This window comes from Branchiostoma floridae, chromosome 9 (assembly GCF_000003815.2).
Source record: "Branchiostoma floridae strain S238N-H82 chromosome 9, Bfl_VNyyK, whole genome shotgun sequence".
In the NCBI taxonomy this organism is placed as follows: Eukaryota; Metazoa; Chordata; class Leptocardii; order Amphioxiformes; family Branchiostomatidae; genus Branchiostoma; species Branchiostoma floridae.
In genome coordinates, this window is record NC_049987.1 from 13,181,795 (window position 1) to 13,198,802 (window position 17,008).

General features: G+C 40.4%; 2 protein-coding genes and 1 non-coding gene across 4 annotated transcripts in view; 2 read left to right on the forward strand and 1 right to left on the reverse strand.

Moving 5' to 3' along the window:
• The first annotated feature begins 695 nt into the window (after nucleotides 1-695).
• Nucleotides 696-766, forward strand: Trnag-ccc. Its single transcript has one exon. It is a non-coding gene; the product is annotated as a tRNA-Gly (tRNA).
• Nucleotides 767-1,564: 798 nt separating this feature from the next.
• Nucleotides 1,565-9,463, forward strand: LOC118423649 (eukaryotic translation initiation factor 2 subunit 3, X-linked). The gene is made up of 13 exons (XM_035831884.1): nucleotides 1,565-1,695; nucleotides 2,665-2,728; nucleotides 2,976-3,037; nucleotides 3,355-3,420; nucleotides 4,106-4,227; nucleotides 4,585-4,727; nucleotides 4,960-5,070; nucleotides 5,468-5,602; nucleotides 5,918-6,012; nucleotides 6,638-6,782; nucleotides 7,167-7,336; nucleotides 8,027-8,199; nucleotides 8,383-9,463. The coding sequence occupies exons 1-13, from the start codon at nucleotides 1,573-1,575 to the stop codon at nucleotides 8,444-8,446; spliced, it is 1,473 nt and encodes a 490-aa protein (XP_035687777.1). The 5' UTR covers nucleotides 1,565-1,572; the 3' UTR covers nucleotides 8,447-9,463.
• LOC118423647 (kelch-like protein 9) overlaps nucleotides 9,029-17,008 on the reverse strand; it is a 35,039-nt gene continuing 27,059 nt past the window's right edge. Inside the window, exons 1-8 of one of the 2 annotated variants that reach the window (XM_035831880.1) lie at nucleotides 14,882-15,328; nucleotides 14,353-14,399; nucleotides 12,797-13,633; nucleotides 12,536-12,647; nucleotides 12,214-12,328; nucleotides 11,932-12,068; nucleotides 10,586-10,775; nucleotides 9,029-10,245 (exon numbers count right to left, since the gene is read on the reverse strand). In XM_035831880.1, coding sequence (XP_035687773.1) covers nucleotides 9,925-10,245; nucleotides 10,586-10,775; nucleotides 11,932-12,068; nucleotides 12,214-12,328; nucleotides 12,536-12,647; nucleotides 12,797-13,631 — 1,710 coding nt within the window. In that variant the 5' untranslated portion in view covers nucleotides 13,632-13,633; nucleotides 14,353-14,399; nucleotides 14,882-15,328 and the 3' untranslated portion in view covers nucleotides 9,029-9,924. Of the gene's footprint in view, nucleotides 10,246-10,585; nucleotides 10,776-11,931; nucleotides 12,069-12,213; nucleotides 12,329-12,535; nucleotides 12,648-12,796; nucleotides 13,634-14,352; nucleotides 14,400-14,881; nucleotides 15,329-17,008 lie in introns of those variants that run through there. The other variant, XM_035831881.1, reaches the window with a different exon arrangement.

Sequence of the window (17,008 nt, forward strand, 5' to 3'; positions counted from 1 at the left end):
GTTACATATAGAATCCGGCAGGCATAACCGTACTCCGGTAAATGATAGAACATGTAAAGTCTGTGACCACTGGTATCTTGAAGACGAGACACATTTTTTACTAGAGTGTACATTATATGAATACGGACGCCAATCCCTATTTAATACTTTACAAATAGACAATATCTGTAAGAAAATGTCAAAACAAGACTTGTTTAAGTACTTGATGTTATGCAAGGACGATCATGCTATCGACACAATATGTAAATATGTCTCCATGTGTTTCAAAAAGAGAGAAGAACATGTTAGTTCCTTTTCCATTTAGACTAGTTTAAAACCATTGTAGTAGTTCTTTTTTTCCTCTGCATCCATAAGACCATATGTGGTCCCTTTGTGCATTTAGCCCTCGGGCATGAATATGCAATAAAGATTATCATATCATATAATGTCATTTGTTGCCACCTGTGCCAATCTGACGGTGTCACAGCGACGACTAGCGATTATAGTAAAAACTGCAAATACATTTATCGGTATGGCCAAATAGCATGCAACTAAGTGGCAAGACAGCTATTTTGTTGGTTTCTAAATGATAAACATCATCTCTTGCTGCAATCTGGTTACAAATTAGACTAGAACCAAAACATTAATAGTTACGTAATTAGCATGAATGGAAAGATATTTTCTTATGCAATAGAATGGCCACGCCACGTGTCGCCGCGCCGCTGGTGTAGTGGTATCATGCAAGATTCCCATTCTTGCGACCCGGGTTCGATTCCCGGGCGGCGCACGTCTTTTTGCCTTTTGTTGTTTTGTACTTTTATTTTCATATCATGGTGCCCTTATCCACACGAAATCACTTACCTTTACTTCCCAATTTTTTTTTTCAAACTTGATTTTTCAAGTCGTCCTACCAAGGCTGTGCGGTAATATTTCAGTTTGCCCTAAAATCTCCGTAAAAGTACAAGGTGATTTGTAAGTCGTGTGTACAGTAGTAGTAGGCATCCTTCCATCTTTCCAGATGATGGTAGCGCTCTGTATCAGGTCACGGTGGTACAGTGAAACCATAGATATCATCTCTAAACATTTAAATAAAATCCTTACATACTAGTATACTAAATGCTATATCACTTCTGAAACATTGCACGTCCATATATAGGGTCCGTAGGATACATTGTGCTAAAATGATTCATAATGTTATTAAGCATCACCAAAAGATCAATGTTTGAGCTGGATGGTCTAAACTATAGTAACATTACTCAGTTTTGACCTGAAATATTGAGCAAGACACCTGACATAAAAAGACAGAAAATGCACTACGCACGGGGGACATCTAGCGATTTAGTAATAATCTGCAATAGATTCTTCATCAGTGTACGATTGCATCAGACAGTCCATTTACGAAGGCTGTCTAGAGACGATAAATTTTATGCCTGAAAAACAGGTTTGATAAAATGAGAAATATTCTGATAAAATAGATATCAAATTATTAAAAATACTTTCTTGATAAATCATTTTGTGAGTTCAAACATAAATTTTAATACGTTAATAAGGTATTAACTTTTTTTAATGCATTCCAGTACAGGCTGTACAATAATGTGTAAACAGACAGCTTACATTCACACTTCCGACATGGCGGCGGGAGAAGGTAACCAAAGTCAGGGCGGAGAAATCTCGTCAAGACAACCGCATTTAGCCAAGCAAGATGTCGCCAATTTGGTGAGTATAGCTTGTAAATGGTGTCAAGGATGTGAGGAAGCCAGATTCCTTACAAAACTCGTCATAGATACAGATAATTGGGCTGAAATGTGGCAGTGACAAACGTGGCTTTTCTACTACCATCTGGAAACATGTGGTAGCCTTGTGGGGAGGGGGGCAGATTTACGTGTCTCATGTCACATACTGAAACAGTATACAGAGGAGAAGTACAATTGCTCCCAAACTATTACCATAGCCAAGTTGGCAACTAGGTCTTCTATAAAATTGGAATGCAGAAAGCCTACGATCGGAGCTGATTTTTTTTAGGAATCAGTAGAAACTGAAAATTATTGATACACATGTTTCTGGATTTTATCTTGTAGTTCAACTAGCAGCATGATTTTCTTATAAGATATTCTGAAGTTACAGTCTCCACAAAGCAATATTTATCATTGCAGATATTTTTCATACTTTATACATTATTAGTGATATTTCTAATTACGGAACCTTTTATCATTTATGCTATAGAGACCAGCCCAAAGTCTAAAGCTGCATGTTTTTGCAGACCAGTACTTCTTCATGCTGCAACATCTTGTTATTGTTTCATCAGAAGCTGGAGTGTTCCAGCCATGCTTAATGTTTCAATGATGTAGAGTGTTAGGAAAGCTTTTTACTAGTAGTTATTTGTTAATGTTAAAAGGCCACATATGGCACCTTTTTGACATATGCAGGTGTATGCAGGTGTTGATATTTTCATCATATTTCAGAGACTGTCCTTAAAAAAATTTCCATCATCCTGATAACTCCCATGCCTTCTATATGATAGTCAAGAAGACATAATTCGACAGCAATAGTTGGTATTATGGAAAAGTGCAGAAAGAGTGACATCAGGTTTTCTACTTGACCTCTGTAAGCAGGCACATATCCACAGACCTTAGCAATGTTCACGGCTAACCTTTTGATGTGCTAATTTTTCTTTTCTTTTTATAGGATGTGACCAAACTCAACGCCCTCACACCAGAGGTCATCAGTAGACAGGCCACCATCAACATAGGTTTGTACTCTTAAATACTATTAATACAACAATAGTAAGGTCTGTACGTTCTAGAAGTTATCATTGAAAATACCACCCCAAATCCAATGCTGTGTACAGTTGAAATAGTGTAGATATTGTTCATTAAATAGAATTAGTAGCACAATATTTTTATGGATTCAAGATGTAGAAAACTGCTTTTAAAAGTAACTGTATGGGCCTGATGACATAGAGCTACAGAGGGTTTAAAACTTTGTATCCCACATAGGAACCATCGGCCATGTGGCTCACGGCAAGTCTACTGTGGTGAAGGCCATCTCAGGAGTACAGGTAAGTTACTGTTGAAAACACTGTTATCTTAACATTACTTCCCATGAAGTAGAGCTGAATGATACCTGCATCTGTTTCGTGTTTATAACTGCAATATTGGTGTATAAGAAAGGATCGATCATGAATAAGAATGCATCATTTTCATAAATATTAATTATGCATGTTAGGGAATAGATATATATGAAATGTATCATGAAGTATACATATCTGTTACCTGTATGTCATTCTCTTCTGTTTTCCTGTTGAGAAAAAAAAATTGTTATTGTGTATTGTTGTGTTAAGTTTTGTAATATTGACTGTGATACTGTTTCCCACAGACTGTACGGTTCAAGAATGAGTTAGAGAGAAACATCACCATCAAGTTAGGATATGCCAATGCAAAGGTGGGTATAGAACAGTGTAAACTACAGTACTCTACAGTACTTCCATGCAGCCACCATCGCTTTTTTCTGTTGTCATCCTAAGAATAATATGTTTGTGTCATTGTTTGAATTGTAATCTATTCACATGACACCAAAAGTGTGTGGAAACTCTCAAAAAGTGTTTATGGTTCAGGGTTCTCCCAAGATTTTTTTAGTATAGTGGAGGGGCTGGCAAAAATAACCCGAACCAACGCGCTGCACTTTCATGAAAATGGGCTCATTTTGCATGACAGAGGGTGTCAAATACTACAAGCATAATATATTATTGTGATTCCTTTGTTGTGAAGTGGCAAAACGACTACTAGTACTGTATTGTTTTGATCATTGCCCAAAGTTTTTGTAGACAATGCCGACTGGAAAAGTGATGCCACTTGGCACAAAAATCTGCGAATTTTCATTTATTTTAGCAAAACTAACCAAGAAAATAAGGAAGAAACGTACTAAATTTCAAAAGTAGTATAGTGGAGCTGCCTAGGAGTATAGTGGAGGGCCTCCCTTATTCCATCCTCTGGGGAGGACTCTGTGGTTGAGAATGCTTATATCAGTTGCAAGGTTTGAGATAATCCAGATTCTGTCGCCAAAGTGAAGATGTGCTTCCTAACATGAAGTCAGCATGTTAAAGTGTACCTCACAACCTCCCCTCCAGGTGTATAAATGTGACGGCCCGACCTGCCCCCGCCCCGACTGTTACCGGTCTTGCGGCAGTTCTAAGGAGGACAACTTCCCCTGTGACAGGATGGGCTGTAGTGGCAAGTTCTGTCTGCAGAGGTCAGTTTGAACTGTCGGGACTTACGTGAAGGAGAAGATAGTCTTTACAATTTGTGTGCTCCCTATTGCCAGTCCACTTTTCATAGTAGAACTGTGTTATAGTCATTTCAAATTATATTTTTAGACTTTGTGAAAATGCAATACATTTACAATAAGGAATATACTGCTTATAACAGCACTTCTAAAGCTATACCAGACTGCAAAAAGAAAGCCAAATTGGTCCAGTGTTTCTATCACGGTGTAGAATTTGATGTTTTGATTGTGGTGTAGTACAACCTGTATTTAAAACCATTACAGTATACATGAAAAATATACTAGTAAGGCTCATTGATAGTTTCATTGGATGTCTCTTTGCAGGCACGTATCGTTCGTGGACTGTCCCGGTCACGACATCCTCATGGCCACCATGTTGAACGGAGCGGCAGTCATGGACGCAGCACTGCTGCTGATCGCGGGGAACGAGTCATGTCCGCAGCCGCAGACGTCGGAACATCTGGCCGGTAAGTGTTGGTCTTAGAGATAACAGCGAAGCAATGCTTGTGTTGGATATTCAAATGAATTTTAGTGCCTTCAGAATCAACTTTTTCTAAGTCTATATGAAAGCCATAATTTCTATCTGAACTGTAATTGTAACCAAAATGTCCTGTTAGTGTCCTGTTACTTTTTCCTATTTATCTGTAAGTTGTCTGTATATTGTATCATTTTTACTGAGATAAACTTGTTGTGTTTCAGCTATTGAGATCATGAAGCTGAAGCACATCCTGATCCTACAGAACAAGATTGATCTGGTGAAGGAGAGCCAGGCTAAGGAGCAGTACGAACAGATCCTCAAGTTTGTACAAGGTAAGCACTTCTGTAGGGAACAAACTTCAATATGACATTAGAGTGTTTAGAGTTACCCCTAATGTAGGGTCCTGGCTTATCCATGTCAAAGATGTACCGTTATACTAAAAAAAAAATGTCTGGAATAACTATTCACACATGTAATGATGTACATAAAAGCGAGAAGTTGTGTATTGTTGTATACTTTTCTGTATACATGGTATATGTTTGTTAACTCATACAAATGATTTGCTTTTAGTGGATTCACAACTTGTGCCTGGCCCCTTGAGGCAAAGATGTACAGTTAAGGTCTTGCATCATAATCTGCACAAGTCTAGACTGTACCACTTACTGGGAGGGGATTGTAGACCCCCAGAAGATGCAAATCATGACACTTTTTATGTTGTGATTTTTACAGGCACGGTTGCAGAGGGCGCCCCAGTGATCCCCATCTCAGCCCAGCTGAAGTACAACATTGAGGTGATCTGTGAATACATCTGTAAGAAGATCCCCATCCCTGTCAGGGACTTCACCTCCCAACCACGACTCATCGGTCAGTCATGTCCTCAGCCTGTATTCTAGAGTTATGGTTGTTTGATACTCAGTGGCCATGTTTAAGTACAGTGATAGCTCTACGCTGTATGCAATTGCTAACTAGTGTTAGACATGGGATACTGCAGGGTGGTATCTCTTGAATTTTCTGTATTAATGATGTATGAAAATGTTTTTTCTCACAAGTTAGTGCCATAGCAGTGTTCTTTGTTGTATATAAATGCCCATATTTGGTTGTGTTTTATGAAAGCGTAATGTATACTATAGTAATGCACATATATATAAAGATAGTAACAGTAGTGTTGTTTGTCCTCAGTGATCCGATCCTTTGATGTGAACAAGCCTGGCTGTGAGGTGGAAGACTTGAAGGGTGGAGTTGCTGGAGGAAGTATTCTCAAGGGTGTTCTCAAGGTAGGTTATATTTCCCTCTTGGTCTCTCTCTCTCTCTGTCTGGTTCCCTCCTTACTTCTCTTCTCCCTTTAGAAAATTCCCCCTTTGCTGTTTCATTCCCTGTTCAAAGAGCTCTGTGATCTGTATCTGTATCTATATAGTAGATATAACCGTCCCTCAATGTAACACACAAGCTTAAGTCAATTTTGCTCAAACTAGTTACTGACTTTTGCTGTGAAACAAGCCTAAGTTTCTGACATTACAAGTTAGTTAAAATCCTCTCCACACCTTATGGTGTATAGGGCAGTGCTCATCTCTGTATCTATAGCCTTAAAGCCACAGTAGTAAGTCCTAAAGTAGCATAGCGGCCTAGTCCACAGGTATTCCACTTCCATACGCATTCTAGTAAGTGCTAAGTAGAGAAAGCACTACGGTATAACTCAACACATTGATGAAGGTTAGACATCCAGGTAATAAGATGTGCCAAAAAGCAGCTGCTCAAGAAACTTCATATAATTCCAAAAGCATATCCAGTTACTTGAGTAACTGCTTGTTTGCATGCTATAATACACTGTTTTGGTATGATTTAGCTGGGGTTTAAACCTGTGTGTTTCTGACCTTGACCCTTGCCACCGTTGTCCCCCAGGTTGGTCAGGAGATCGAGGTGCGCCCAGGTATCGTGTCTAAGGACCACGAGGGGAAGCTGATGTGTAAGCCCATCTTCTCCAGGATCGTCTCCCTGTTTGCTGAGCAGAACGACCTGCAGTTTGCTGTGCCTGGAGGCCTGATTGGTGAGTTAAAAACAAGAGTAGCATGGGGGAATTGTTTGAGAATTGTTGGAAATTTTGAACTTTTATAGCTCAGCAAATTGCAGAACTAATGGTGAGAGTATTCATGTCCAAGTTTCTGTTAATTTTTTTCCATGTACCACAAATTTCATGTCGTCGTATTTTTTTTCAGTTTTCCATTTTATCAACAGAAGCTAGAATACTTTCTATATGTTCCAGTGATATAAAGTTGATTTGGTTTTAAAGTTGTCCGTTGATTTTGAATATAAAATACTTCATAGATCCAGACTTTATAAAATTTTGTGTTTGTTAAATGAGATCAAAATGCTTGTTTGGTTTTGTTATTCAGATATACTTTTCTACAATTCTCCTCTGTCTCCCCTTCAGGAGTGGGCACCAAGATTGACCCCACGCTGTGCCGTGCGGACAGGATGGTGGGCCACGTGCTGGGCGAGGTCGGAGCTCTCCCGGACATCTACACAGAAATAGAAATCTCCTACTTCCTCCTCAGGCGCCTGCTCGGGGTACGGACCGAAGGCGACAAGAAGGGGGCAAAGGTGAGAAGTGAAGTCTGACAAAAGGGTTGCTCAGATTTGTACTCTTTCACACTGCTTTTGTTGTAACATGATTAAGTGTTGTAGTTAGCAGTCTTTCTTTTGAATCCATTGTAAGAACGTGTATCCTGGCTAGAATTTTGGTGTTTAAAACCCCAAGATACAAAACCATGTTGCATGTAGGGTTTTTAGCCCTTTTGAAGTGATTTTGCAAGCTTCTCTTTCTGTTTAACATAATTAAGGGTAAATTGTCTCAACTCAACTGTCACACTGGAAACCTTACATACCTGAAACAGCTACCTTGTGGGTGCCTCATAGACATCCATTTTGTAGTTACAGATACCCATTTTAAAGCTGTAGATGTGCATTTTGTAGCTGCAGACATACATTTTGTAGCTGTAGGCATAATGTAGATATTGACATACATTTTGTAGCTATAGACATAATGTAGCTATAGACATATATTTTGTAGCTATAGACATAGTGTAGCTATAGACATAGTGTAGGTATAGAGCAGACAGACATTACATTCTATAGCTATAGACATACATTTTGTAGCTATAGACATAAGTCTTGTTATTGTTAAGCTACATTGCTTTTTGTTACACTGTAGGTATTATTTTTTCATTATGGTTAAGTTTCTATCAGGAGTTCCAAGTTCCCTCCCATGAAATTGAAGTGTTCCACCTGTAGGTCCAGAAGCTGTCGAAGAACGAGGTTCTGATGGTGAACATCGGATCGTTGTCCACGGGGGGCAGGGTACTCGCGGTGAAGGCTGATTTAGCCAAAATAGTTCTAACCAACCCGGTGTGTACAGAGATTGGCGAGAAAATCGCCTTGAGTAGAAGGGTGGAGAAACATTGGAGGTGAGATATTTCTGAAACATTACACATAGATTTAGTAAATGAAATTCTTTGTGATCTAACATTAGATTGTCCATTTAGCAACACAGTAATCGTAACTGAACAATATTTTATTTACAAGCAAACAAAAACACCTATGATTATATCATTTCATTTTTATTGATGTTTGATTTTTGTCTTGTGCAGGTTGATTGGTTGGGGCCAGATTAGAAGAGGTGTGACCATCAAGCCGACAACACAGGAGGACTGACAGCTGTCAATCAATTGATCAATTATAACAACTGTGGGCCTGTATGTGTCCCATTGTACAGCCATACTAATAGAATTGCTTGGTTTTGATATTTTTGCATTGAAAACTGCTGCAGAAAGTAAGTTGGAAGATGAAGGCATACAGAAGCTTGAGTGTTGGTCAAGACCTATATTTCGATCATGAAAGTGTCAATTTTCAACTGTACACTTTAAGCAAGATAAAAATGATACTGAATTGGGATTTTTTCAGTCTGAAATAATTGATTGATACATTTGGCTAACTGAGATAACCAAGTAATTATATTGGTATGGTTGATTAGGATAAACATGGTTTTGTAATAACTGGTAAGTATCACAAGCACTCCTAAAGAGCTGTGTAGTGTATTACTCCACAAAAACGAGGCATATCTGAGCTTATTTTTGTGATGTTAACTCAACTGCCATACTGGTGACCTTACATACCTGTAACAGCTACAGTTATGTTGTTCTATGAACAGTTATGTTGTTCTATGAACTTACATTTCAAACAATCTGAACTTGCCCTTGTAGCTCTTTGTAAGATGTGACATGATGTTGAACTTGACATTTCCCAGAAGTCCTTTTTGATTACTTTACCTCTCCTTCTGCAGAAGTACTGTATATCATGAAATATTTTGTGGTAGTTTATGTTTGCAGTTTTTACAGTAAGCTCATCACACCATCTATCTACCTTGCCTTGTGTTACTACTGTTTTGGCTGTGAACATAAAACACAGCATATTCCTCCCCCTCCCTACAGCAATATACAACTCCAGGAACTTAACTTGCAGTACAATTTAGCCTTTTGGGATGAAGTTTCTATTAGCTAGATGTCTGTCTCTTTCTCACACTCAGATACTGTACCAACAATAATTCTTATTTTGTCATCACATTTATTGAGTTCCAGAATATTGAGTTTCTAGCTATTCTGGACAATCTAACTTTTGGTATACCACTTTGTTTGACTACCTATCTCTGTCACATATATCTCAATAAATATGTAAACCCTGTATGGGCCTTTTCTGTTTCTGTTGTCAAATATATTACTGGAACTTCTGAAAGTGTTACCAAATAATACAATACAGAATAAACAGTACTATACAAGAATTGCCAACAGTACAATATCTCAATAAATGTATACTAGTACCCTGTATGGGGCTTTTAGTTTTTGTTGTCAAAACTATTTCTGGAACTAGCTTCTGAAAGTGTTTTAGAATAATACAACATAGAACAAACGGTACAATCTAAAGACCGCCAACAGTACAACAACAAAATACTAAAAGCAATCATGACTTATAACTGCCCCCTCTTGCATAGATAACTACAAACTGCCCTTAAAAATGCCCCTGCAGTTCCAGAGCAAGCTGCTAGGGGGCAGAAACACAGACAGGCACACACACACCAAAAACCATACCTCCGTTTTTCATGGAGGTAATAACTAGATAGTTCAGATTTTGAATTTTTAGCGCAGGTTCCACGGTATCTTGAGAGTGCATATGGTAGATCCAGACAGTTTATCGGGCATGTCTCGGTCCGACCCCCACTTGTCAGCCTCTACATCGTACCACACTAAAGCAGGCAGGTCCTCCCCAGCCGCACGGAGTACGTAGATCTTGCCGTGCAGGACGGTCGCGCGACCGACGCCCACAGTGAAGGGCGGCGGGGACAAGACGCTCCACTGCCGGGAGGCGAGGTCCAGGCGCTCGGTGTGTAGGTGCATGGTACGGGTACCGTCGGCACGGAGATGGCAGCCGCCCAGGACGAAAACAGCGTCACCAAATGTCTGAAAAAATAAATGTAAATTTCATTAAGGGCCCTGTAGGAAGTCTTTATGGTATAGCATGATATCGACAAAAATGCAACTATGATGTGATGAACAAAGAAAGTTGTATACATGTAGTTGAAAAAAGAAAGTTACTATTTTGCGGTAAAGCTCACATGATCAGATACGAGAGATGTAAGCTGTATAGTAAACCTAAAGTTTACATCAAACTTTAAGTTGTACAGCAAACCTGAAGTTGTACAGCAAACCTAAAGTTGTACAGTGAATCTAAAGTTGTACAGCAAACCTAAAGTTGTACAGCAAACCTAAAGTTGTACAGCAAACCTACAGGCTCACACACCTGCATGACGTGCCATCCCCTCTTCGTGTTCATATCTGTTTCCCTGCCCCACGTGTCCCGCCGCACGTCGTACGTGAACGTCCAGCGGTGGTACCTATTCCTGGAGAACCCGCCCGTCACGCACAGCCGCCCGTCAGGTAACGTCGTCGCAGCATGGCCGTACACGTGTTCCGGAAAATTAGCAACGTACCTATTATATAGGCACGAGAATAAATCTGTTACCGGTTTCGAAAAGATGTTGCTACAACATGACTGTCAGTGAGTCTCCTATGAAATATATGCACAGTACTACAGGTCTTTTATTACCCTTTTGTTTGGCAAGCCCGTAAGTCAACAGATCCAAACATATCCCACCTAATTTCTGCAATCCACCAACGACTGAATGATATTTCTTTCCAGAATTTTCTAACCAACATTCATAATGATAATAAAGGTTTACGTGCGAAAAACAAACTCCGAACGTACAGACTACTGAAATCCACTCACAATGAAGAGCAGTATTTGAAAATTACAAACATTCGGCATAGAACTACCATTGCTAAACTAAGAATCAGTTGCCACCGACTGCGAATTGAATCAGGAAGGCACAACCGCACTCCTCTAGAACAAAGAGTCTGCCAATTTTGTACCTCAAACATGGTAGAAGATGAAGTGCACTTCACTGTTGATTGCGATATGTACGCGAATGATAGAAATACTCTATTTAGTTATATAGGAAGTAGATTCCCTCATTTTAGACACATGAGTAGCACTGACAAGTTTATATTTCTCATGCGTTTTGACAAACCGACAATAGCGAAACCCATACAGTCCTACATTTTCACTATTACCAAGAAGCGAGAAGAAGCCGAACTTTTGTGTTAGACTAGATTTGTGACACTTTTATGTATGTATATATCCTGACTTGTTGTGACCTGTACTTAGCTCGGTTGGGCAAAATTGTACAGTAAAGGTCTTCATTCATTCATTCATTAATACCCAAGCAATAAGATAATAACGTTACAGTGTCCTGTTTTTCATGAGACACTACCCTCAAAGGCTCCATCCCAAACTGGATGCCAGACTATTGCGTGAGCCTACACAGGCCAGCTCGCCGGCTGTCTCAGGGCAAGGAGGTTGAAAAGAGGAAAACCTTGCTCAGGGTAAGCAGGTAGTTAAAGAAACTAGCCAAGTGTATAATTTGTCAGCTTTGATATTATCTCAACCTTGTATTGCATTTCTAAGTTTCTTATTGTAGGTTTTAAAAGTTTTCAAAAGCTCAAAACAGATTTTTTGGCAATAAGTATTGGAAAACGTATTTACAGGACATTTCAAGTTTACCATGTCATAAAAGGGTATATCCATACCTCCACGTGTTACTCCGCGGATCGTATACCTCCGCGGAGTCCAGAGACTTGTCTCCATCCGTCCCACCTATGGCGTACAGACGTCCTGTCGACTCCAGGAACGTGAAACACGTCCGTCTCACCTGCATGGACGCCACCTTCAACATACAATAAGACCATTCATGAAATGATAGTTTTTGAATCCCAATATGCACACAAAAACCATGTGTATAGTGCATTAGACAGTACGTTTTTCAATACGAAAAGGTAAATTTATTTCTACTATATAGTATACGTAGTTACCTGTAACCATGAGTTAGTCCGAGGGTCGTATTTGTAGCAGGCATCGCTCGCTGCTTCTCTGTTCGCTTCCGTCAGCCCTCCAACAACGTACACGAAGTTATTCAATACGACAGCCCTGCATCAATATGTCAATCAATCAATTAACCAAGCAACCAATCAATCAATCTATAGAGCAAAATCAATTAGGTCACAAAAAGATGTCACAAATAACGGTTTCATCCCAAGCCAATATATAATCATCTATGTTTGAGCAATAAATGTACTTGAATGTATCTAATTTTTGAAACTTTGTAAAAAAAGTAAAAAAGGATCTAGACCCTACCTGTGCTGACAGATTTGCCTGGGCATGCGCGCTATCTCCTTCCATGTCTGCGTTCTCTCGTCATAGAAGCACACCTGGTCCAGGAGTGTGTCCTCTTCTTTCCTACGTCCCCCTGAAAGAAAACGTAATTGTGATGACAATACAATATGTGGTTTTCGTAGACAGTACGGAATAAACGCTCCTGTCTGTTTATAAGCTTTATAACCTTTGCAAGCTTTATAAACGTTAAACCTACTTGCACAACTTACATATGTAACTCACCAATGACCACCAAATTCTCACAGGCCGCACGCACCGTAGTTCTGGGCCCCTCTATCACACTCTGCTCGTGTGGTGACAGGTGAAACCACAGCGACTCTATCAAACAATCCTTCACGCGACTGTTCTCCATCAGAGCTGTGTCTGTCCTTACATGGCGCGAAAGTTCTCCTGGCGACATCAAAGGGAAGCGCACGTGCTCTACAACACGTCCCAAATGTTTGCTACGTGTAGAGTCATGTCTCAGCCACACCTTGGCGGCGTCGAGTACTTCCTGTTCCCCGCTCACTCCCAGTTCGTCACTTTGCAGAAGTTTGCACAACGTGTCGACGTCCATGTTGAGGAACTCTGCAGTTCCTCTTACCTGGAGGAAGTTTGTCCCCATGAAAGCAAAAACAGCGGCCTCAAGCTTCTTCAGATTATAGCTTTGAGAAAAGTTCAAAAGTTCGTGGCAGTTGTCCAAGTCGATGCATTCTTCAAGTTTTGTTTGGCAGATTTCTAAAGCTTCTTCCATGAGTAAGAGCGAAGCTGCGCGGGCCAGGTCTGTGGCACTTTCCCGCGTCACTTGCAACTCACCCGTGTAGGCGTAGTCGACTAATTGATTGACAGCTTGGATGCATATGGTAACATCCTTGATGACGATTCTTGAGTCAGAAGACTCCCGCATTCCGGACGTGAACATGGCCCTGAAGTAGTCACTACAGGCGGAGAGTACGGCTCTGTGGGCGGGAATGTCTTCTTCCTGCACCACCAACGTGACGTCACATAGTTCCCCCGCCTTCTTCATGTTATACAGTCTTGACACGAGGTAGAAACTGTGGTTGATAACGACTCCCATTTCTGTGAAATTCAAGCCACGAGACACAAAAATACGTTTTAATTTCATGTCCCAAAGAAAAAACAAACAATAGATTTTGTTAACATCTAAAGTAATTTTGAACAAATTTTTAAGTGACTAATGCCTGAAAAGTGCCGTAGGTGGGTGTGGGGCATTGAGGTGAAATCATGAAATCAGAAACAGTTTTGACTCATGTCTTTAGGCTGGTGCTACAGAGCCTAACGAAAACCACCCATATTCATAGACATGGGCATTCGTAGGAAAACTCCTCTTGATCATTTAACCCTGGCCTAAATTCGCATCCTATTTTGAGCTCTCAGTAAGAACCCGATACACCAGCAAACAGAACGCGGAACAGGAATTAGGCCATCCAGATTAAAACAAATATCATTGACTTTTAATGCCGCCTAAAACGTACGGTGAGGACAAGGAGTTGTGGGGAAGTCTACTCTACCTCATCCTGAAAACTGAAATCTTAAACCTATAATTAATTCATTGGTATTTTTATACACGGTACAACATTCTGTTATTCCAGTTTCTTTGTTCAAAAATGAGAACTGCATTGTTCCAAATATATCCAATGTAGTGCTGCGTTTTACCAGTAGAGACAATGGTCTATTAAGTAGGGCCAACTATTATTCATATCTAGAGAGTGAGAAATTTTTTAGAAAATGTTAGAAAGAAGAACTATTGAGCACAAACTGAACACACTGTGACTTACCTGTGGCTAAGCTGGGCTGAGTGCCTTGTAGGGCGCATGCGCAATCCCTATAAGAGAAGAGCAGGTGCATTGTTAACGCCTGTACAAATATGGGCTGTATGAATAGCGGAGGAACACATGGCGTGGGGTGGGGACACAATACGAACATGTCATATAAACACGCACTTTTCACACCCATAAGCTCATCAATTATTCTATCTGCACACGTTGATTGTATTGTATCATCAGAACGTCTTATTGATTTATTTAGGTAGGATCCCCTGTTTAATGTTTTCTTTTATTACCATTCTCATATACGTACAAATATACATGATAGCGAATAAAGTATAAGTGTAACTACAAAATATTAGTAAACCAGCAATTTTTCTTAGGTAGTTCTGTTATAGCGTAATTGTATGTAAACCCTGTAACGTTACATGGGCACAATGGTAAATGTAGCTGCTTTCAAAACAGTGGCGTTCTGTTAGTTCCACTGTCTTCTGTTAGCCGGATTCATTAAACATGGAGGAAGAAAAAGCCGTGTACTTACCCCGAGTTTTGCTGGCTGATCCTTGCTGATTTCTAGATACGATATCCTGAGCGGAGCCTGAGTTTCGTTGATCGTTACGGTCTGTGTCAGCTGTTGATATGACTCTCAGATAGGCATGACGGTATCGTCACTGGCCCTCTCGCAATCAACTTCCGCCAGGGTAGTACTAGTAGTTCCCTTTCACTGGGCAGGCAATGTTCCTAAAATAGTCATATAGGCGGGGAGTTTTGTGTGCGTGGCCTACTGGGACACGTTTCGCTCAGTACTTCCTCTTTCTCAGCTGTCGTCCCCAGGCATATTGATAGTCTCTACCAGACTCCCGCCTGGCTGAATAGTAGAAGGATACGGTTCTTTGGCCAAGTTAGGAATAATAGCCTAGAAGGAGTGAATTGTCTGGCCGGCTGGACAGACTGCAAAAGATTGGCTGAAATCCCATGGTAACTTATTTGTCCCTATTTGGTCAAATTATTCTCTCTTTTCTTCCATCCAGCTGACACGTCTGTTTGGACACTACATATCGAAAGGACTAGTCCATTGAAACTGCCATTTGGGGCAACTCTCCGTATGTTTACTCCTTCTCGCACCCTATCCACCTTTACCTGGCTTCATATCCTATTTATATTATCAACACTAAACGCTTTTAATGTGGCGTCTCTTCCCTTCCGTTCGTGTATGAACAGGCTACTAGTAACGCAAGAATGAGGAGTGGGGCTTTCTGATTTTGTTTGTGCGAAGGTCCATGATGCATACAGGGTGTTTACCTTCGGGTTAGCGGAGTTTTTTAAAAATCTCTAGAATTGGATAACTGAAGAAATAAAGGAAGGATGGATTTCTATCACTTTAAGCATACATGACGCTTAGATAGAGATGTACGGAGATCATGTTTGGAAGGTTTTTAAAGAGAGAACAAAAGACATTCCTAGAAAGAATACACGGAAAGAATACATTACAAGGAACTAATCAATATATTACGTTATTATCTATACCATAATATATTTAGAACAAAGGCTACAGTGAAATCCACACGCCATCAGAACACAGTACACTGTTTGAAACTTTAAAAGTAACATTTCCGAACTGAGGATGATAAGGAAAGACTGGTTTTATCGGCACTAATAGAAATACAAATCAATGTAACTTGCTCAGAGGTTAGCATATGAGCTACTGTACCAGTGCTTGCAGTACGCCACATAGACACCAGAGGGCGTTGTTGTCTTCTAAAACAGAACAGTTGTTGTAAGCACTCATTACATTGACATTGGCTCGTGCCATTGAATCGTGAGCATCCTAAGCCTTCAGTACCCAGATTACCGAAGGACTAATTTAAGAAGGAAAATGACTGCAAGCAATCTTCTACACCATTAACGGACAATATCAGCGTACTAGTAGATATATATACTACATTGTAAAGCTCTTGGACACACTTTCTGGAAACGACATATAAACTGTAGGCTACGTGAGAACAAAAGACATTTACTAATAGTCACATAGGACCTATGTAAATGACAAACCAGCAAAACATCAATTTATTGTTGCTACTCTTGTACTGGAATGGCATGATATGATGAAGACGTTTAGAACAAAGCAAGCACCTTGCCACCAACCAAGATAATGTGATTAGCCACGCCGTGCGCTGCAATTAATTCCATTACCTCTGATAACCAATCGTAGAAGTCCATTCTTTTGACCAATGACACCGTGGAGATTTTCTAGACTAGACCAATTGTTGCCCACCACCTGTGTCTACCTGTCTGAGTGTCGCGTCATTCGTCTGCCAGCTGTCTGGTCACCTGTCTGAAGACGAACGTGTCGTGTCATTCGTCTGGCAGCTGTCTGAGGTGACTGACATATAATGCCTAGGTTACACATAGCCGAATTTAGCTCCCGAACACCAGCCGACCCTTAGCCGACTCAGATCGGCTGGTGTTCGGGAGCAGTCTGACCACGCCTATCTTTTAGCGCCGAACATGTCCCGAACATGTCCCAACCATCTCCCGACCATTAAATGACTTACTCCCGACTGTGTACCGAATGCTTACTAACCTATTATCAACCATCCCGACCTCTAGCCGCAGACTGCCGAATCACTCCAGACTGATTCCCAACCAATTGCTAACACTCTTACGA